The sequence below is a fragment of the Sceloporus undulatus genome, chromosome 1 (assembly GCF_019175285.1).
Source record: "Sceloporus undulatus isolate JIND9_A2432 ecotype Alabama chromosome 1, SceUnd_v1.1, whole genome shotgun sequence".
Taxonomy (NCBI): Eukaryota; Metazoa; Chordata; class Lepidosauria; order Squamata; family Phrynosomatidae; genus Sceloporus; species Sceloporus undulatus.
Genome location: NC_056522.1, coordinates 312088325 through 312111828, shown reverse-complemented (window position 1 = coordinate 312111828; position 23504 = coordinate 312088325). Strand labels below are relative to the sequence as shown.

The window sequence follows — 23504 nt, the reverse complement described above, 5'->3', positions numbered from 1 at the left end:
TTTAAGAGTTCCTCTCCCACCCACACGTCTGAAAGCTGAAACGATGAAGCAAAAAGCTTGAATGACAGTCTCTCTTGCCATACGCACACATACACACACTAAAGAAGCCTGCAAGTTTTACCCTCAACCTATCTACGGGTCAGGCAAAATCTGTAATTTTGACCCCAAAACCTGACTTCGACTCATACATGAGGTCAATTTATAGTTGAGTATATATGGTAACTTCCTTGAATCTAACTAAATCCCTCACTTTCCTCTTGAGTAACTCTAATATGCTTATCTCTCACTCTCACTGTCCTACACATCCCATCCAAACATTCAGTCCATCACTAGTTACTCCCAACATTCCACACACTCATCCCCTCCTAACAGGTCACGCACTGTACTAAAAATACTATACATTATACACATAACCACAATTTACCTTACCTTTCCTAATGGACACATCAACTTTTTTGACACAAAAGTCCATAACATCACACTGCCTCACTCAAGGCAAGAGTACTTGCCTTCATCCATCCTCCCCCTACCCCACAACCAGCCACTTCATCATGCCACCTGAAACAGGTCACTTCATCCCAATGATGTATGACAGAAGCACCCCAGAGACTTTAAAGACTACCGGTAGTTAGTAGGAGTAGCATTTTCATCTGACGCAGCCAAAACAAAAAGTGAACAAAAATATCTTGACAGATATAGAAATAGATTTAACTTTTAAATGCTGCTAATAATACTATTAAAAAGTCTGAAACAGCATTTCTATCAAGTTATATCATTATTGTCATTGTATGTGTGCTATTAATGATAGAGACTAGCCTAAGACGTCTTAATATATACGAAGGTTTAAAACTTTTTTATGTAAATATCTTGATTATTTCCACAATCATACATTTATATTTCACACATTGTATTAATACATAATAATAACCAAATCATGCCTGTTATCTAGTATTGTCCATATAAAGGCTTAAAACTTAACAAAGTGTTCTGCAAGCTGAAATGCTTCAGCGGCTACTAAAGGTATTCAAATCTTACTGGAGGTGAAGAGTGGGCATGACTCAGTGGCAGAACACATGTTAAACCTAGGAAAGAAGCCTACCTGAAACTCATGACAGCTGCTGCCGAGTTTCACAAGCAATAAAGAGTTAGATTGGCCAATGTTCAGGCCTGATGCAAGGCATAATACCTATCTTCCTATGCTCCTCCTTTGATATCATCCTGAACACACCCAATCATGACTGATGCAAGAAGCTCAGCAAAGCCAAGCTTGGTTAGTACTTGGACAGGAGACCAGAATATAATAGTAGGACTCTCCAGGGAAGGCTAGAAAATACTCCTGCCTGAAACCCTGATGAGCCACTGCCAGCCTGTATAATTTTGGGACTGATGGACCAATAGCTTGAACTCACTGTAAGACAGCTCCTCAGTACTCAAAATGAAAAGATAAATGCTAAGAAGAATGTTATATTATTGTGATTCAACACTATGCTTATCTTGTGCACTTTGCTTAGAAGTGGAACAAAGTACACAGATAAACCAAAGATGTAATAGTGCCACTCTTTTCTGCTTTGGTCAGGCCCCACCTGGAATACTGTGTCTTATTCTGGGCACCACAATTCAAAAAGGATGTTGAGACACTGGAGCATGTCCAAAGGAGGGCAACTAAAATGGTGAAGGGCCTGGAAACCATGTCCTATGAGGAATGACTTAGGGAGCTGGGGATGTTTAGCCTGGAAAAGAGAAGGTTAAGAGTGATATGATAGCCCTGTTTAAATATTTGAAGGGATGTCATATTGTGGAGGGAGCAAGCTTGTTTTCTGCTGCTCCAGAGAACAGGACCCGGAACAATGAATGCAAGCTACAGGAAAAGAGATTCCACCTCAACATTATGAGGAACTTCCTGACAGTAAGGGCTGTTCGACAGTGGAACACACTCCCTCAGAGTGTAGTGGAGTCTCCTTCCCTGGATGTCTTTTAAATAGAGGCTCGATGGCCATCTGTCGGGGATGCTTTGATTGAGAGTTCCTGCATTGCAGGGGGTTGGACTGGATGGCCTTTGTGGTCTCTTCCAACTCTATGATTCTATGATTCTAAGTCCAACACCTTTGTGTGCCCAGAGGTCATAGGTACCAAGGACTCCAGAGCCTGTTTTCTATGCGTTCAATACAACCATCCATTTATGGAGATCATCACAGAGACATCCAGTGAACAAAGGAACTCACTTTCCCCCTAATTAAGAAGCCCTGGTGGTGCAGTGGTTAAATGCCTGTAGTGCAGGCACTCACACACAAGGTTGTGAGTTCAATACCAGCCAGGGGCTCTGGGTCGACTCAGCCTGGCATCCTTCTGTAGGTTGCTAAAATGAGTATCCAGCATGTTGGGGGCAATTAACTTACACTTTGTAAATTGCTTAGTATATCGGTAAGTGGTACAGATATGTACTTGCTAATGTACAAAGTATCCCATGAATTAAAGTCTAAGCCAATGATATTCATAGTGGTGGTCCAAAAAAGAATGTGCTGGTCCACAAGCCTGTCAGTCTGCAGCAAGTTTTCAGAAACAAAGAAGCATCTGTAGCCAATGGACACTAAGACAATGACAATCTGTCAGTCTACTACAGCTAATAGTTGAAGAAGCCCTGTCTACACCCTCGTAACACTCAGAGGAAGACATGCAGAGTTTGCTGATGCAACCCAAATATCTTGCATCTTAAAATAATTTTGGACACAGACAGCATCAGAAGTAGAAAACAGTTACCTGCAAAGCCTTTTCCATATCTCCCATCTCTAACAAATGAAGGAGATGCTCTTGGTGAAGGCTGATCAGATGATCCCTTGGAATAGGATACAAGTCACCCCATTCTTCACATAATTCATAATCCTAGGACAAAGACAACAATATTTCCTTGTGTTACTGCCATTCAGATATTGCAAACAACAAAAGCTTTTTGCAAGACTAATGCATTTGTTCTGTAGATGAAAGTATCTCTATTGGACAAGGAAAGAACAGAGTTAATATAAACTGTTTCTTGTTCAACAATATGGCATGGACAAAAGGGAAAGCACTAACTGTGGACTCTTCAGAAGGAGCTGATAAGCCATTGTGGGGAATGAGACAGCAGACCTGATGGAGTCTCAAAACACTGGAACATGCATCTGAGAAACAAACAAACAAATGACTCAGAAATTCATGTCCTACCTTTGCCTCTAGAATCAATCCTATAATGGCTAGGGGATCTTCAGTACAGGTTTTTTTCAGCTCTTGCCAGTCATGCCACACTGGGATGTCTTGTAGATTTAGAATCTGATTAAATAAAAGTAAATGCAACTGAATAATCACTTACATTATACTTCTTTTTCTTTTCTTAATAGGAGCAAGGATGACAACTGAACTAGCCAGTCCAGGAATTTATTCTAAATTACAAGTGGGCTGCTTCCAACAGAGCAGGAAGAGTTTTCTTCTTTTTCTATGTAGAATCATCAATGGGTGTAGCCACTCTGCAGAATTAAAGCAATCTAACAGCACTTTAACTGCCATGACTCTATTTTATGGAATCCTGGGACCTCTAGTTTGGTGAGGCACCAGAGCTCTCTGGCAAACCAGGCTGAATACATAATTGTTGTTAGCTGCCCTTGAGTCAACCTTGATTCATGGCGACCTTGTGGATGAGAAATGTTCAACCTCCCCATCCTCTATTGCTCTGCGTAGGTCTTGTAGATTCAGGCCCATGGCCTCCCTGTTGGTGTCTATCCATCTGGTGTGTAGTCTTCCTCTCTTTCTGTTGTCTTGTACCTTTACTAGCATTGTTGTCTTTTTCAATTATTCATGCTTTCTCATGGCCAAAGTATGACAGCCTCAAATTAATTAACTTGGCAGGGTTGCCATAATTCTCTACTATAAACCAGGACAAAATGTAGGACAAAATTTAGACCAAAATGCAGGACAATTGTAGGATAAAATTTAGCTCAAAATGGAGGACATTTAAAGTCCTCCATTTTTCTTAAATGTCCTACATTTTGGGCTAAATTTTATCCTACAATTGTCCTGCATTTTGGGCTAAATTTTGTCCTACATTTTGTCCCGGTTTATAGTAGAGAATTATGGCAACCCTAGTCCAGGGCAAGTTCAAGATTCCTCTGTTCAAGGACCCATTTGTCTGTCTTTTTTTGCTGTCCATGGTATTCTCATCACTCTTCTCCAGCACCACATCTCAAAAGTTACTTTTCTTTTTATCCACTGTCTTCACTGCCCAGCTCTCACCTGTACATGGTGATAGGGAACACAATGGATTGGACAATTCTAACTTTAGTGCTTAGTTGTACATCTATTTCTTTCATTGCTGCCCTTTCCATTCATTGTCTTCTTATTTCTTGACTGCAGTCTCCTTTCTGAGCAATGTCTGATCCAAGGTATGGGAAATTTTTAATTACAGTGTGCCTGCGTTATATGCAGGCACACTATACACTGCTTTCAGCATATGCTGAAAGCCACACAGGAGCACGTGGGGCACAAGGGGCAGCGCATCCCATTGGGGTAAATGGTGCATGCGCCTGTGGTGCATGCATGCCGCCCAGTGCACGAGCCCCATTCATTTAAATGGGGATCGAGCATAGGCGTTGTTTTTTTTAACCTGGGGGAGTCTGGAACAGATCCTCCAAGTAAAAAAGGGACAGATTGTATTTCAGTCTCACTATCTAGGTTGAATTCATGTAGGTGCTCCATGGTCATTATTTTTGTTTTCTGTATCTTCAGCAACAAGCCTGCATTTTCTTCCTTCATCTTCCTTAGTTCCAAGTCCATGTTTTCCACTAGTAGCATGGTGTCATCCACATATCTTAGATTGTTGATGTTCCATCCTATTATTTTTACTCTTCCTTCTTCTGAATCTAAACTTGATCTTCATATGTAGGATAATAATATGCAGCCTCACCTGACCCCCTTGCCAACTTGGAACCATTGTTTCTCCATATTTTGTTCTAACAGTTGACTCTCATTTTAAGTACAGATTTCTCATCAGGACTATCAAATGTAGTGGCACTCCATCATCTTTAAGGGCATAACTTTTCATGATCTATGCAGTCAAAGGCTTTGCCTACAAATCTCAGGATTCCACACAATGGAGCCATGACAGTTTAAGTGGTGTCAAACTGCTTTAACTCTGCAGTCTGTACAATATCATTTTGGAATACAAGAACAAGATAATGGTTCCATTATGAACAAGACTGTATTTGAAGGAAAGAACCTGAGATTTGTTAAAACAGTTTGGCACAGTTCTTCAACAAAAGGGGGTCTGGCAGTTCCAGATACTGAATTACATTATTCTGTCTTTCAACTGAATCAGTTTATTCAATTCATCAGATATGACTCTACAAATAAATACATTTACATGGAAGTCCAGAAAAACTTTTCCTTTGATGAGGGATTACCTACTAATACTGAAAAAATACTGGATGGGATTTCAAATCCCTTCTTGATAAATTATCTTTATCTTTGGAAACTATGAGCAGCTATATTGGTTTCCTGGCCATCACCTATAGTCCCCTTTCTATCACCCTAATATTTATTTTCCTGACAAAGCAGACCAATGTGCAGCATATTTAGAATAAGATATTTACCCTCAAAGGACAGACCTAGAAATAAAGGCAAACTGAAGGGATCAGTATCAACTGGCTCCTAATGGAATAAGTTCTTCAGTAAAAATCTTATACATAAGGAGGATTCATCTTGTTCTCTGCTGCTTTTTGAAACACTTTGTGTAGAAATCTGTAACTCAATTAAAGGACATGCAACAGAAATGTATAGTAGGTTGACAGGTACAGTATGGGGATGGTCTTGGTGTTAAAAGGGGGTGGGAAGAAGATTTCAGGATTAAAATTGCAGATAGTGAGTGGTTTTGCATCCCGCCTTCCCTTTTCTTTTAGGTCTAGATCTGCTCTTAGTAGGGAAAAGGTCCTTAAAGTTAACTATAAATGGTATCTCACCCCTCTCAGGTGAGTCAGAATAGTTTTAAATGTTGTGCCAGCATGTTGGCAAGGTTGCTGTTCATTAGGCACCTATTTGCAATGTGGAGAGAATGCTTGAACATTCATAACTTCTGGACTCAAATAGTGGAGCAAATCAAAGCCATCATAAACCAAAAACAGATATAACTAGAGATGTACAGTCCAAATCTTTTTAAGCTTCTAAAGGCAAATTATTCTGAACATGCTTACAAAATGGCTCCAATCTCAATGGAACGTTGTGATGCACGCCACATGTCCTTCTATCTATGCCTTGAGGTTACCTTTTACCTTTTCTCTATTAGGAGGCTCCTCATCAATGATACCTCCCCAGCACCCACTCTTTATACACTTCCCTAAATGAATAAAGCTAGGCTCCCAAGTGTTTTCCTCTTATAAATTTAATATCTTTGGTAGTATATTTTTATGTGCCTTTATGGTTCACACAGGTAGAGACTTCTTTTGTAACAAATAAATATTGACTTTATTGAGTAACGCTTAGCAAGAATGTAACTTAGATAGAATAGTTCCAAAGTGGTATGGTTACATAAATATTACAGCTACAGGCATTTCAAAGTTTCCTCTTTACAATCTCTAATACACTTGCTCTCCCATTCCACATCCTTCTCCCAACTCAGTTTCCTTCGCCTCCTTTCAACTCTTTTCTACTCTCTTAAACCTCTCCCTCAACTGACACTCTACACTGCACTCAACTCAACTGGTTTGAACTTAACATAACTCAACTGACTTCACAGTCACTCACTCCTCTCTTTTTAAAGCTACTCATTCTCCTGTAGTTCCTCTCTCAGTCAGCCCAAACCAGAATTGGCTGTCAGGAGATCAAGTCTGCCCAGAGACTATGTCACAAACGTATTTTTAGATAATTACATCTTTTTATCCTATCTACTCTACATAGGCTCCAAATGACTTTTATCAACCAAGTGTAGAAACATCAGAGAATGATCAGCTCAGGTTCTGCCACAACTGCTTCCGTTTTCATCTTACAAATGGAGCCAGAAGTGCAGGGTCAGGATTATAATATACAGGCACTTCTCAAAATCAAGAGAGTGTTGAGCCTCAGAGAGTGCCATTTCCACGTTCAGCAGTGGGCAAGACAACAAGAAACAATACTTTAACCCTAACAAGACGGATTGCTTACCTTTTGATAAACCTGAAGTTCTCTTGTTTTGCTCTGCAGATCATATCTGAGCTCTTCAGACACCTCAGGGTCACAGGAACAATAAGCTAGGATCTCCAGACAAGCCTCCAAGGGCCACCTATCTAAACAGCGAAGTGCTAACCTGCTCCTCAGCATGGCATCTCTAATTGGGAATAGATATTGCCAACTTTCCTTACCTGAAAAAGAAGCACAAACCACAGATGAGAAAGCTGATCTCTGTATACTCTAATTACACAGGAACTAGAATTCCTTGCATTGGATAACATGGAACAGAAGAAAGTGGCAACAATACCATTAAGAACATAGCTGCTATATTCAGAGTTAGCCCACTGGTCCAACTAAATCCTAATTTTCTATAATAAAATAATAATAAATAAATAATAAAACTTTTATTTTTATCCCGCTTTTCTGTGACGAGACAATCAAAGCGCCTCACAACATATTAAAATCCACATTTACAACATTGTGTCCCAAATTCTCCCCCTTAAAACAGGATTTAACATGTTACAATTAAAATATCTATTAAAACAGAATACACACACACACACACATATATATATATAAATAAAAACAAGGACAGAGCGGTGGTCTAATACATGATGTCAGGGGCAGTCATTCTGTGGCCGGGCACTTTTATTCAGGAAAGGCCTGCCGGAAGAGGTCCGTCTTGGCAGCTTTTTTAAAGCTGTCTAAGCTGGCAATTTGACGGATCTCATCCGGCAGGCCGTTCCATAGTTTGGGAGCAATTGCAGAGAAGGCCCTCTGGGAGGTAGCAGTTAGTCTGTTTTTTAAATGCTGCAATAGATTCCTCTCAGAGGACCTGAGTGTGTGGGGCGGATTATATGGGAGCAGGCGATCCCTCAAATAGGTTGGGCCCAAACCATGTAGGGCTTTAAAGGTTATAACTAACACCTCGTACTGTGCCCGGAAACTAATAGGTAGCCAGTGAAGAGATTTTAGGACAGGTGTTATTCGGTCACTCCTAGTTTTTCTGGCAACCAGCCTGGCTGCCATATTTTGCACTAGTTGAAGTTTCCGGACTAGGCACAAGGGTAGCCCCATGTAGAGAGCATTACAGAAATCAAGTCGTGAAGTTACCAGTGAATGTACAACAGTTTCTAGGTCCTTTACTTCCAGGAAAGGGCGCAGCTGGCGTATCAGCCGAAGCTGATAACGGGCACTACAGATTGTTGCATTCACCTGATTTCTCATGTGAAGCGATGGATCTAGGAGCACCCCCAGAGTGCGAACACAGTCCTTTGTGGAGAACGTGACCCTATCTAGGACTGGAGGTTGCAACCCTTTACCTGGTTTGGGGGCCCCTACTGTTAAGTACCTCCATTTTGTCTGGATTCAGCCTGAGTTTGTTTTTCCTCATCCTGCCCATTACCGCTTCAAGACACTGATTGAGGGGAGAAATGCCATCTGTTGTCATAGCTGCTGATCAGGACATGGAGAAATATATTTGGGTGTCATCAGCATACTAATAACACTCTGCCCCATGTCTGCAAATGAGTTCTCCAAGCAGCTTCATATACATGTTGAATAGCATTGGGGACAGTATGGCGCCTTGAGGGACACCACATTTAAACTCCGTTTTCGAGGAGCGACTCTCCCCGAGCATCACCCTCTGGAATCTACCCGAGAGGAAGGACCAGAACCACTGGAGTGCAGTGCCACCGATTCCTAACACTCCCAGGCGTTCCAAAAGGATGTCATGATCTATTGTATCGAAGGCTGCTGAGAGGTCTAGAAGCTCCAACAGGGTCACGCTTCCTCTGTCAATGCCTTGACAAAGACCGTCAGCCAGAGCAACCATGGCAGTCTCCACCCCATATCCTGTCCTGAAGCTGATTTGAAATGGGTCTAGATAATCAGTTTCATCCAAGATGACTTGGAGTTGAAGTGCGACAGCCCTCTCGATCACCTTGCTCAAAAATGGCAGATGGGATACAGGCCTGTAGTTCTTCATATCCAGGGGATCCAGGGAAGGTTTTTTCAGGAGCGGTCTAACAACTGCCTCTTTTAAGCAATCTTGCAGCGTCTCACCACCTTTCAAGCACAAGCTTTTCTCTATCTGAACCTTTGTCCTGCATGTGAAGCATAAAATCTACCAACTGTGCTATAGCCCCTCCTTTTACTAATGGCATGCTTACATTTCCCCCATTGCCGTATATCAGGAACAGTTGAAGATATGCCCATTTAATTTTGTTTTTTCATTTCTACTTCTATTCCCAACGACCCACCTATCATTAGGTACTTATTTTGAGGTTATGCTCTGGGTTGGTACAGAGGAAACCTCAACACATAATGGCTAAGACTCATCACCACCTAGAGAAGAGGCAGGGAAGTCATGTAATCCAAGTCTGATTGGGCTATTGTTTACTCATCCTCCTGATAAAAGCTTTCAAAAGCTAATTCGCAGAGAGAGAGAGACAGAGAGGAACCAGTAAAGAGAAAAAAGCATTCACCCTCCCAAAAACCAGCTCCTGGAATAATTTGTAATTTTAACAAAAGGGCAAAAAAATCTGAAGGGGCAAACCTTGATGAAGGACATGGATTCCTCCTCTCTTGCAACCCACAATATACTTTCACAGTATATACCCCATATATAGTATTCTCCAGAGTTTGATGAGAAGAGAAATCCACATAAAGTTGGACATAGATATAAGCCTCCAGAATTTAAGGACAGGTAAAAATAATGCTTAAGTGTCATGGACAATAGGTAGCTTGAAGAAAAAGCTCATCTCTGGGCACAGACAGGAAAAGAAACTGACAGTGGGGCTATGAGTAAGCAGTGAACTAATCTGACTTGGATCACATCGCTTTCTCGCAACGTTTCTGGTTGGTGATGGGTGTAATCCAATTTGAATGGTTTTCTCCTCTGAAAGAATGTCCACAACTACTAGAGGTGACTGAAGGCCCCCAGGATTCAGATTCACTGTCCAAGCCATAGTTTGATCACTGCATCTAAAGCTGCTTATTACATTTTCTACTCTACTTGGGAGAGTGGGGGTGAGAAAAGATCAAGTACTCAGTTGCTGGGCCACTCTCCAAAGTGTCACTTCTAAAGAAAAACAATTTCCTTTTTACCATCAGCAGCAGCACAGCTCAGTACAGCATCCCGCACAGTGATTAGCTCTTCCATATCCTGGCTGTAGAGATCCAAGACTTGCAGAGCTCTGGGCCAATCCCTTGCTGTGAGTGCTTCCTCAAAGATTTCCATTAAGGCCTCAATGGCTGTGTCAGAATGCAATCCCAGGAAGAGCAAGGACATGCAAGACTTGCCACAAAGTCCACTAGTCAAGCTGTTTCCCTCATCTTCAGATGCCCGCAGGGGTTCATACATAGTGAACAAAAAGGCTTCCAGAAGCGGAAACTCCTTTAACAGGGCTTCACATTCCTTGGTAATTTGCTCAATAGACAACGGAACTTCCCGCTTGCCTCGAAACTCCATCCACGACAAGCTCTGTTTGGAGATTCGCTGAACCTTTGATACACTCAGACAAGCCATGGCAGCTATTAGATTTGACTGGGATTTGAGGAAATTGAGGGTAGAAGTTGTTAGCATGTGCTGGTTCTGCTCACACACAGAGGAAGAGGAATGAGTGGCAGCATCCTCAGTGTCCATAGCAGGATTATGGACAGGTATCTCAACATCAGGTAAGCAATGATATGCATGCAGGTGTGCCAGACTGCTAATATTGGTCACAAGGGATCTAGTCTGATTGCTTTGCCTGGTGCTACATAGAGGTAATGCCTTACAACAATAGTTAATTATCACTTGCTGTACATTTAAGTTCAGTTCTTCATTGGCCAGCAGCAAAGATAACCTACAGGATTAAGAAGTAAAACAGATAATAAATCGGACCTCATACTCTGAGCTTTATCACATGTTATGTCAGATAATATTTGAATGTACAGTTAATCAGGAGTCACAAGAAATTCTAGCTTCCTGATTAGCATACTTGTGTGTAATGTTTGCTGAGTGTGTATGTCACTTTCACAGTTCATATTTTCAGAGATATCCCACCCTCAAATATCTTATTAATAGCAAGTGAATCAGCCCGGTTATAGTCAACTGTTTTATGTGGTAGTTGTCAAGCCATTCTTACTGTTACAGGTGGAAAATACAGTCGGCTCTTCTTATACACTGATTTTTTATACACAGATTCAAGCATACACGGTTTGAAAATGTTCCAAAAAAGTATAAATTTACCTTGGTTTTCCATTTTTTATAAGGGACACCATTTTGCTATGTCATTATATTTAATGGGACTTGAGCATACACGGATTTTGTTATACACGAGGGATCTTGAAACCAAACCCCAGCGTATAACAAGGGTCCACTGTAGAGGCACAAAATTTGTGAAGTCTACCTGGGAAAAGTACACTAGAATTTCTATAAAAATCCTCCAGAAGTCTTACCGTACACTTATGAATAAAAATGTTCAAAAGTGACTTACCTATCAGGAGCAACCTGTTTTTCAAACAAAAGCTGGGACAACAAATGAGAAGGACTCTGTTGTAGTAATATGAAAGGGTTTCCAACTCGTACCTCTACAGACTGATCTAGAACAAGAGATATTGGTGGGCAGCCATTTATTATTTACCCCTAAAATACACCTTCCAGACCTCATGCTATGTAGTAAAATAGTTAATCTCCTATGTTCTCCTTTATGCACTCCAGTTTTCACTGCATATTACAAATTAGTTTATTAAGTGCACCTGCCATATCAATAAAACAAGGCTGCAAAGAGCTGGTAAGACAGACACAGTTATGGAAAAAGTTGTCCACAAATGTACATACAACATGAGGTTGCTCTTTTTCATTTTCATTAAGATATAAAGCTATTTATTCGAATTTTTTTGTTATTTTTGTTTTTGTTTTCTTTCACTGTAATTACTCTTGACTCTTGACTTAAAATCTGGATTAAATTTTTGTAGTAATGTGGCATCACTCACCTAGTTCTGGATTGAGGCTTCGTAGAACAATAGCAGCCAGTTTATTAATATAATGAAAGAACTTTTGTACATAGGTATTCTGCACATGGCTTTCCTGCATGTGGCTCTCTTGCATGGTCTGAGCATGTTGGTCCAGAGTTCTTAGTAAAAGTCTGATCTGATTGTAAACTGGATGTGCCTCTAATTCTGCATATTTCATAGAAGCCTGTTCTATCAAAGAAGCAAGTGGGTTCCCTTTGGAATCTATTATGACAAAACCAAAAACGGATTAAACATAACATGTTTCATCATCTTTTTTCCAATCCCAAATTATATCCTTCCCTTCATATAGACAAGACAATCATGTTAAGAACAAACCAGCATGGTTCAACCCTATTCCTACCAATGGGAGAAACCTTACAGAATTTTTATCCACTAGTACACAGAGTGTTATGGAGGAAGGATTAGCAGCCTATTTATCTATTATTTCATACCAGTAATAATGATTTTGTCACCTTCATCCTGCTTGTTGAATGTAAGAGTTTAAAATGCATTAAAATCTAAACCTAAAAGAGGCTGTTTGTTTAAGAAGGAACTAACACTTGAAATCCATGTCTGGATTTCATGCCAGCTAAACTCAAAAGTAAGAGATTAAAAAGAGGAAGAACAGCTGAAAGCTATAGCAAAGAGAATTTCCCTCTTACAAAGTTAACACACGTTAGCAAGAAGCACTAAAAACACTAAGCTTAGAAGCTTTTAATTCTGAAATGTATATTAAATAGGAAATAATAAAACCATTTTCTTTGAGAGCTCCCTTATAAATTACCTAACACTGGGATTTTTTTAAAAAATTAAGAGAGAAAGATAAAATTCAAGTTAATAAAAAGATATGAGTGATTCAGTATAAAATAACTCATTAAACCACATGCAAACACACCTGAAGAATTTTCAACATGTGCCAGTTTTTGCAGTATTTGGTCAAAGTGCTGTGATAAAACAATATGATTAGTAATACAATTCTCCGTCAGGAAGGGATAACAGGACTGTAACAGATCAACAATGCTGCAGTGGAAGTGACTACTTATTTTCTCATCTGAGATTTCTGTTGGAAAACAAAGGGAAAAGTCAATTAATGGCAAAGCTCAGTGTCATTTTAAATATTAAATAGGTATTTAAAAGCATATAAAGAGGACAAATAACAGTTACTGGAGCTAAACAGTGAACTGAGTTAATGCATCATATGTTCAGCTATCATGCAGCAAATAAAAGCATCATTCCCTCTAATTCGGCACTGTTTACTTTGACTGGTAGGAGCTCTCCTATTATCAACTCCAGTCTGAATTCTCTCGTTTCCAGGAGCTGTTTTACACATTCACATTTTCCTATATGGAACACAAGCGTCCTATACACTAGCATCTGAGAGTGTTTTTTTCTGGAGGTACACCAAATGGGCAGGCAACAGCAACTGTTTGAATCAATATGCTCATAACAGGAAGTCTATTTGGTCCACACATCACAACTTTATAGACCTGCTCAGCTCTAACTGAAATAGGTTATTCTAAGAAAGGCATGGGAAGCAGAGAGACACCTCCCTTCCCCAGTTCTTCCAAGTGGACTGCCAATCAAGTCCACAATAGACACCACTTTCGCTTCCATGGGTTAGTAAGTAGAGAACCAGTTGGTAGCAGAAGTACTACGGTTCTTGTTTCCAATCTCCTTTTTCCAAATATGAATCAAATTCATGGCTGCAACTTGCCATTTACAAAAGCCTTGGGATTCTGTTCAAAGTACAAAGGGGCGGCCTGTATCCAGCCCTTTCCCTGCCGGATTGGGGCCTCAGCTGCAAAAGCCTGCTTCCCCGTGGCCTGGAAAGGGGTGTCCTTTGGGGCTTCATGACCCAAGGACACCTGACGGTGGCAGGGAAGAGGAGAAAGGAAGAGGAGAAACTCAGCCCCTTTCTGCCTTGCGTCGCTAGCACAGCCATCTAAAGGCTGCACCAGCGGTGCAAATCCTGGAAGGAGCTCCGAAATGGAGCTCCTTCCTACGCCGCAAATAGGGCGCCCCAGGCGCCCTCACATGGTGCGAGTACGTGACTTCCACGCCACGGTGGTGACGTCCCAATGGCGGCGCCCATGTGTATAGGGCACTGCCATTTTGTACGTCCCCAGGACGTATTAAGGTTAGGGCATCTGGAATGGACGCCCTTTCCTAACCCTAGTACGTCCTGGGGACGTACTTTACGCCCGTCTGTAACGGGCCTAAGTTCTAGATTCCAGACTCTGTAAAATAGTCTGCTATATAACAGATATCTACCATTAGAGATTCTAGTTATCTAAAGGTCTGGAAAAAGAGAGGTCTGTATAATATACATACACATGCACCTCAGCAAAACAGTGTAAAACAAAATGTATTTATTTTGCCACCTATAGTTTTTGGCTCAATCTTTGTATTTAAATAAATGTGTATCATGTTTTTCCAAACATTTAAAATAGTCTCCTTTAAAATGTTGAAGGCCAGTGGCAAATGTTTACTGATTTTCAAAAAATAAAACTAGTCACAGAATAAAATCATTTTAAAGAAAACCAGTTAGTAAAAGGGAAAGCAAGAACATAAGGTGAAAGGTAGAAAACATTTCTGAAAAGAGGAGTCTAAGGCCAATAAAGAGGTTCACATTAGCCTTCCTCTGGAGGGAGTTCCATGAATGAACTGTGACTATGGAAAACATCCCTTTCAGGTGTGAGTGAATGAATGAACTAATAATAGGAAGTAACCTAGTTACCTGATTTAGGCTGTCCTTGTGAAGTATTGATAATTTTACTAATTTGTTGAAGAACCACTGGGAAGCCCCTCATACCATCAGAGCACTGGAGAACTGATTCTAGTCTTTGACCTGTTATTAGATGAAAGGACAAAGTAAAAATTAAAACTTGGAGGGAAACATGCTGACACAATTACATGTAAAATATATTACTGTCATTACAGTGGGCACTTGGTATCCACTGGGTATGTTTCCAATGCCCTCTGTGGATGCTCAAATCCCATTATATTTAGTGGCATAGTAAAATGGTGACCCTTATATAAAATGTCTTTGGTTTTTGGAATTATTCATTATTTTTTTAAAAAATTCAAGCTGTGGATGGTTAAATCTGTGGATGCAGAATCCATGGATGTGGAGGATCAACTGCATTTTTAAAACTACTTTCAGTAGCTCACTTTAAAAAAAAGCCAGTGTAATTGACTATAGGAGGACACTTACCCTTAATATCAATGCTGTTATGTAACCTTCTCTCTGCAGTTTCTAAGAGATATTTACAGGTTTTCCATAAGTGGCACTGAGTAGAAGCCAAATCAAATATGGCCATAGCAGAGGGGCACAGGCCTTCCAGGACATCGCACAGTGGGTCACTATGATCCAGCTGGATGCTGCTAGCCCAGAAGTTCTCTTGGAGCATAGGGATTGGGCTGTCGGAAGGGGCAAGTAGCTTATCGGTAACATCCGAAATGGAGTAGAACACCATACCTAAGAAAATGAGGCATAAAGCTTGTATGAAGGATCTGGGCCAACATGTAACTTACAGTGTAGGTTCTTCTAATCCTGAAGTCTTCCCTTGGTTTCACTTACATTTTGTCCAATAACTTGTAGCAAGCCTGCACAATGTGGTACAAACAGCCCACTAGCTATGGGTTGTGGCGTGCCAGGTTCTTGCAAACCAGGAGGACGAGGTGTTTCTTCAGCCTATATTCTACAAGGTCTCCTAGTAAGCTTGGCAGAATACATGAAGCGTGCTTTACAGAGAACTGCAGTTTAATTATCCTTTAAGTCAACCATCCCACATATACAGTTCCTACAGTACTGTTTTTTATGTCCTATTTTCACATACCAGATTCTAACTTCTAAAATCCATGATCAAGTTCCTACCTGCTGCTGCTGCATTGCCAATGGCCTGCAGTGTTGAACGACCACTGCCAGACTGCTTGAGGTTTCCAGATCCTTCGGATGACTGATGCTCAATCTTATGCTCTACTTTAGCCAACTCCCCGATTACTTCTTGGTAGCGCTCCAAGAAAATTAGCTCACCATAGGAAGCAGAATTTTCCAGACTGAACATAATAGCCACCTGTCATTGTGGATAAGAGAAGCATCATATATTTATTAGGTAAGAAATATTTTCCCAGTGTATTTATATAGTCTGTTAACAGAAAAGAATATTCTGACATCTCATTAAATAATTTATTCAGCAATATGAATTACTGAACATAACTTTAAAAAGTTAATTCTATACAAGTTCTGAATTTAGCCTTTGGCCACTGATGCACCATATCATCAATGTCTTCAACTCATTTTTAGCCTTCAGGATGAGGATCAGGCCCTCCATTCCATACTCCATACTCACAGAGGTAGAGAGGAATGATTGGGAAGAGCTAACTGCAATGAAAGACTACAAAACAAAACAAAACACCAAACAGCTTCATTTATATACCACCTCATACTAAAATAATAGTGTTTAAGTGGTTTACAACTGTAAGCTAATTGCCCCCAACAATCTGGGTACTCATTTTAGTGACCTCAGAAGGATGCAGGCCTGAGTCAGGCTTGAGATCTTTCGCTGGTATTGAACTCAACCTTATGGTTTTGAGTGAGTGGCTGCAGTACAGGCATTTAACCATTGCGCCATCAGGGCTCCTACAGTTTTCACAGTCAACCAATCCTGCTAGTGGCGGGTTACACACCGCCAAAAAATACGTATTCCATACGTATTAGGGTTAGGAAGGGGCGGTGCTTCCGCACCTCCCTAACCCTAGTATGTATGGAATATGTGCAATATGGCAGCGCCTATTCCACATAGGGGCCGCCATATTGACGTAACGGACGCTCTGCGTCCGCACGTGGCGCACCGGAAGTGACGCCGCGAGTGCGCCCTTTGGCACTTGTGGCACCTCTTCCGGGGCCCGAGAAGGAGCGTGATTTCCGCGCTCCTTCTCTGCAGCGTCCGGGAGTCGCGCCGTTTAAAGGCTGCATCTCCCGGACGCTGCAAGTGGCGGCGGAGCCAGACCGCCGCTTTTCGGCGGTCTATAACCCGCCCGTGTGTACCTGAAGCACAAATCATCTAAGATTTATGGAAAATAATTCTGATAAATCCCTGAATACACTAGCATGGAAACATGATAACTTCCAGGAAACCAATTCATTTCTATAACATCTTGCAGTGATTTCAGAGTTACCTGACGAGCTTCTACGTAGTTTCCTTTCAAGATACAGGCAACAAGAAGAGATTCTGGTGGGGAAAGCATCATTGGGATGAGGGAGTCCTGCTGAGGTTTTATCCTATATTCTGCATCACTCCAGTCCGAAAGTGTACTAGCACTTCCTTCTAAAAACAAAAAGGAAAGAGGATTTAACAAGCATTATCAATTCTCATTCCTGATGAGGAGTGTATTTATAGTATGTAGTTTATGCCAAGTCCTGCCATTAATTAGCAAGCTACAGAATGCACAGAAAGTTCTTCTGTTTAAATTTTAAAATGTGTTTGCTATGCTTCAGCACTACTCCTCCTAGGATGGTTAACAGTCAATAAAAATATTAATAACAAAATTGTAAGCCATATAAATGAAATAGTAAATTTTAAAAATATTTAAAAGTCATAAAAATTTATAGAAGCAAAATTAAAAAGTATTCAGATGCTTTTTAAGAAAATAAGCTATGAAAATGTTTTTGGTTTTTTTCCACCCAAAATACACAAGAGCAGGCACTAGATGAGCCTCCCTGATGAGCAAAACACAGAGGCAGAATAAGGCAGAACAGAATTGAGAAAGCTTCTCCATACCTGATGCAGTAGTGATACTTAATTCGCTGCTTGTGCTCTCTGGCACTGCGCTTGAGGCTTCCCTCTTGCACTCTGAAGTAGAAAACAAACACATTCTTGGTGAAATACCTTTCAGCTACGTACAGCCATTAAGTCCTTTTCAGTCTATGTTTCTTGGGACTATCTGGGCATGATATATAATTTAGACATAGATTGCTGCTGAATCAGTCTGGGAGAGCTTCTTGTATTGTTTGCAGGGGCTGGTTTAAATGTTTCAGCACTCATACAGGGGCTACCCAAAGGAACGTGCACATAGGAATACTATATATATTGATGAAGGGCATGCATGATCTTCCACATGTTACTGTATTACAAATCCCATCAGCTATAGCAAGCATAGCAAATGAAGAACAAGAGTAACTGGAATCCAACAAAATCTGGAAGAGCCCATGTTCCCCAGCCTTGCTGTATATGATGTGTGCAACTTTCTTTAATCCATGTCCCAGCCTCATACACTGCAGGTTGCACATTACAAGTAGGAATGCCTGAGAGGGGGAGCAGAAAAATTCAGAGAAAATGGATTATGGAATATTTTATTTTAGAATGATGACTAAAATGTTTAAGACAAGTGTTCACATATTTATCACTCCAAAATTATTTCTAAAAACTACCTAAGACAGTGGTTCCCAACCTGTGGGTCAGGACCCCTTTGGGGGTCGAATGACCCTTTAACAGGGGTCGCCTAAGACCATCAGAAAACACCTATTTAATTACAGTTATGAAGTAGCAACGGAAATAATTTCATGGTTGGGGGTCACCACAACATGAGGAACTGTATTAAAGGGTCACAGCATTAGGAAGGTTGGGAACCACTGACCTAAGAGGAAGACTATTTAAGACTATGTGCAGTACATCAGATCAGTCTTGGCTTCTATTTCTCAGCTCATTTTATGGAAATGAGTGTATTACATCTACTTGACAGTATGGAAAACTAATGGAAACAAAAGGAAATTCTCTGTTATTCCCCCTGCTCCTCAAACTGGCAAAACCAAAGGGATTCCTTATATTCTAGGTACTCTTATAATTCAGGACCTTGTAGTCCTATTTGTACCACATATTTATATACACACACAACCAGACATATATATGTCCAATATGTAATTATAGTGGTCCTTTCCTACCCACGGCTGTTCAGTTCCATGCTCTGCCCCCGTAAATAGGAAAAGCACAGTTAGTGGCTCACCATATTATTCTGTATGTGATGACGTGCACATGTCCACGTTAGTGCATCTGCGTGCACACACTGCCATTAAATAGTATGGAGTATGGCAGGGTGTATTTGGTTTAATTCAATTTGATTCAGCAAGATTTGATTTAAGCATGTGATTCCCCCCCCCAAAAGGGCACTCTTCGTCCCTGTAAGCGTAATACATAGTTTATACTGAGAGGTTTGAAGTTTTGTCTATATTTCCCTTTCAATACTACTCAAAGTTATTCAAGATTCATTCTTGCTGGTATCTTAATATTTACAATTGGATGGGTATTGGATATTTTTAATTGACAATTGGATTTAGGCTCACGTTTTAGAACTGTATTATTGAAAGGCAACTCTGTTTACCCCCAGGTAAAGCAATTAAGTTGCAGTAGATACATGTGTATAATGGTTATCAGCTACATGCACAGAATAAGAGAACAGAAAACAACCAGCCTTGGACAACTGTTGCTTGGACAAAATAAGTTCTTCCCTGCATCGCCCCAAACAATGCTATATTACCAATCCACCTTTATTGTTGATAGGTCAATGTTTAGGATGACTGGAACATTCTTCAAGGGAAAAAAGAGAAGCTGGGTTTTTGCATCTTCCAAACCTTAGTGGTACCACTCACACATGATCTATCCAAATCTGTTCCCTACTTTTTATTTTATTTTCTAACTAATCTTTATTCACATTATTTTCAACATATAAAAACATATAAAACTACTAAAAAAACATAACCATATATCATAGAAAAAATATCTCCATTCCATATAACATACCCAATCTTATCACACATTCTTAAACATACATTTATCATATATTGTTTTGCCTTAACATAGCATTATTAACATAATACATGAAAATTACTTAAATTACTATAACCAGTGGAGCAAACATGTAGAAACTAAGCACATTAGTAAAAGCCGATATCAATATAACACACCCATTTCCCATGTATAGGGGCGAGGAGCCTTGCAACCCAAATTGTATAGGGTGGGAACCCTGGAGAAATGCAACCAACACAAAACTGAGATTTTCACATCTTACATTTTTACCCCATTACCTGACTTTTTCTTTTGAGATCGAGTATGCTTTTTCAAGGAGGGTCCTCTTGTTTCATTGCTACATGTTCTAATGGGAGCTTGCTGACTGCCTGGAAGAGCAAAATTTGATCATTACTGTACTTTATGTACCTCTGATGATTTCCCTCACATATGGTGAAAGGAAAGGTGGAAAAAAGAAATCAATCAAGTAGAAAGTAGGAGCTGCCATCCTACTAGTTTCTAGGTTAATATACCAATAAACCTGGGTTTTACACAAGTTTGGGGACATGGTAGCCCATTGGCTATGAGTAATCCCTGAACTCCCTTTCAGAAGCTCTTTGTTACCCCAGGATACACTTGCAAAATCATGGACCCTTCACTTAAAAAAAAAATCAGGCCATTTTCAACTCCTTAAAATGTAGAAAAGGAATCAATGCCACCACTATTTTCCTCCACCTGCCCAAACCTGACCCTCCAAAAATGGTAGAAAAATAGCTTAAAATGAAATCAAAAGTGGTATCCTATTACTTCTGGCTTCAGCAGAAGTATCTGGGATAGTAGGAAAAAATGTTCCCTTGCCCCTCTGCAGTTGCCCACCCCAGTTCTATACAACAATAACTCTAAGTTATGTACTTCCTGCAGATTTTGTCTCACCTTGGAAACTTATTATTATTTTTATTTATGAAGCGCTGTAAATTTACACAGCGCTGTACATACAATCTTTTTAGTTAGACGATTCCCTGCCCTCGGGCTTAAAATCTAAAACTATGCAAGATCAGCCCTAGTTAGCACCTATATGGGAGACCACCAAGGAATTCAAGGTGCAATAGACTATACTTCAGAGGAAGATCATGACAAACCATCTGTGAAAATTCCTTGCTTAAGAAAATTAATCTCATGTTGGTTTTTTTAAATCAGATGACTGGTTTAGTAGTTGGCGAGAATACTGTGGATGTCAGTTATCTAGATTTCAGAAAAGCATTTGATAAGGTCCTCCATAATATTTTGATTAGGAAACTGATTAAAAATGGAATAGACTGAAACACCATCAGATGGATCCATAATTGGTTGGAAAACCATGTTCAAAGTATCATCATCAAATGACTACACTTCAAACTAGCAGGTCTCAAGTGGTGTGCCTCAGGGTTCTGTCCTAGAGTCATTACTCTGCAACATTTTTATCAACGACAAAAATTATAAAGTAGAGCAAATGCTTAACAAGTCTGCAGATGATACAAAACTTGTAGGGGTGGGTTACACACTGGAAGATAATGACAGAGTTCAAAACAACCTTGAAGATTGAGCAGAAATTAATAAAATTAAATTCAAAAGAGACAAATCCAAAATTGGACATTTAGGCCACAACCAAATGCAAAGGTAGAAGATAGGAGTACATGGATCAGCAGTACTACATGTTAAAAGAATATTTGCTCTTAGAGCAAATCAAGGTTGAGCTCTCCCTAGAAGCTAAGATGACTAAACTGAGACTGTCATACTTTGGACATACCATGAGAAGACCTGGCTCACTAGACAAGACAATAATGCTTGGTAAATCAGGAAAAAAGGAACTAGACTCAATCAAGAAAGCAACAGCCCTGAGTTTGCAAGGCATGCACAGGGCTGTTGATGATGGGGTGATGTTGAGATCTCTCATTCATAAAGTCTCCATAAATCGAAATTGACTCGATAGCAGTTGATTTAACAACAACAATAGTCAAGTTGAATCAGATTCAGAGAATAGCAACAAGAATTATAAGAGGCATGGAGGACAAAACATATGAGGAAAGGTTGAAGGAACTGGCCTTGTTCACCCAGGTGAAGAGAAGAGTGAGGAGTGACATGTTTGTACCCTGTAAACAACTCAAGGGCTCTCAGAGAGGAGGGGGCAGATTTGTTCTCTGCTGTCTCAGAGGGTAGGACCAGGTCTAACAGTTTTAAGTTACAGAGGAGCACATTTTGATTGAACATTAAAATGAGGATCTTGATAGTGAGAGTGGTTTTATAATGTAACCAATTGCCTAGAGATGTGGTGGGGTCTCCTTCTCTGAATGTCTTCTAAAAGAAGGTGGACAGCTTCCAGCTGGGGATGTTTTAGCTGCAGATTCTGCACTGAGCAGAAGTGCAGATTATTCGGTGAGATTATTCGGAGTTATCAGTACGCTGATGACACCCAGATCTATTTCTCCATGTCTTGTTCGTCGGCCTCAAATTCTGATGGAGTCTCTTCTCTCAATGAACGTCTATGGGCAGTAATGGGCTGGATGAGGAAAAACAGATTGAAACTGAATGCAGTCAAGACGGAGGTGCTCACGGCAGCAGCCCCGAAACCAAGAATTGGGCTGCAACCCCCCAGACCTGGATGGGGTCACACTCTCCTCCAGTGACTGTGTTCGCAGTCTGGGGGTGCTCCTTGACTCGTCGCTCCTGATGACAAATCAGGTAAATGCGACAGTCAAGAGCACCTGTTTTCAGCTTCAGCTGATATGCCAACTGCACCCTTTTCTGGAAGTAAGGGATCTCGAGACTGTTGTACACGCGCTGGTAACCTTATGTCTAGATTTCTGTAATGCGCTCTACATGGGGCTACCCTTGTGCTTGATTCGGAAATTGCAATTAGTGCAGAATATGGCAGCCAGAGTAGTGTCAGGATCATCGAGGAGGGACCATATTACTCCGGTATTAAAGTCCCTCCACTGGCTGCCTATTAGTTTCTGGGCCCAATACAAGGTGTTGGTTATCACCTTTAAAGCCCTAAATGGCTTGGGTCTAAACTATCTCAGGGACCGCCTCCTCCCATACAATCCTCCCCGCACACTCTAGTCCTCTGGGAGGAATTTGCTGCAGCCTCAAAGATCTAGGCTTTCGGCTACCTCCCAGAGGGCATTTGCTGTTGTCTTCCCCAGACTATGGAACGACCTGACAAGATCCGTCAATTGACATCTTTAGACAGCTTTAAAAAGGCTGTCAAGACGGATCTTTTCTGGCAGGCCTTTCCTGGATAGATAATCCTGGCCTCAGGAACCCTCTTCTCATGAGAGTCCCTAAGGTCCTCCCTGGAAATTTGAGTGGAATGCTGCCACAGTTTGCTGTTTTGTTTTTGTTTGTTTTGTAATGGTGTGTATGTGTTGATGTTGTTTTAATTTGTTGGTTTTAATTATAATTGATTTAATAACTTTTTAAGGGGGGGAGGGAAGTAGATTTTGATATATATAGTATTGTATTTTATTATTGTTAGCCGCCCCGATTGACCTCAAAGGGGTGGGATATAAATAAATT

The 23504-nt window shown here is 40.5% G+C and overlaps 1 protein-coding gene across 6 annotated transcripts in view; it reads right to left on the bottom strand.

Moving 5' to 3' along the window:
• Window positions 1-23504, bottom strand: part of ZFYVE26 (zinc finger FYVE-type containing 26) — a 72171-nt gene that overhangs the window by 29961 nt on the left and 18706 nt on the right. For all 6 annotated transcript variants that reach the window (XM_042448003.1, XM_042447996.1, XM_042448031.1 and 3 more), the window contains 13 exons: window positions 20249-20338; window positions 17949-18020; window positions 17347-17495; window positions 16043-16241; window positions 15380-15643; window positions 14903-15013; window positions 13061-13225; window positions 12145-12387; window positions 11646-11751; window positions 10273-11012; window positions 7159-7355; window positions 3199-3303; window positions 2758-2880 (listed from right to left, as the gene is read on the bottom strand). In XM_042448003.1, the coding sequence (XP_042303937.1) occupies window positions 2758-2880; window positions 3199-3303; window positions 7159-7355; window positions 10273-11012; window positions 11646-11751; window positions 12145-12387; window positions 13061-13225; window positions 14903-15013; window positions 15380-15643; window positions 16043-16241; window positions 17347-17495; window positions 17949-18020; window positions 20249-20338 (2564 nt within the window). The remainder of the gene's footprint in view (window positions 1-2757; window positions 2881-3198; window positions 3304-7158; window positions 7356-10272; window positions 11013-11645; window positions 11752-12144; window positions 12388-13060; window positions 13226-14902; window positions 15014-15379; window positions 15644-16042; window positions 16242-17346; window positions 17496-17948; window positions 18021-20248; window positions 20339-23504) is intronic.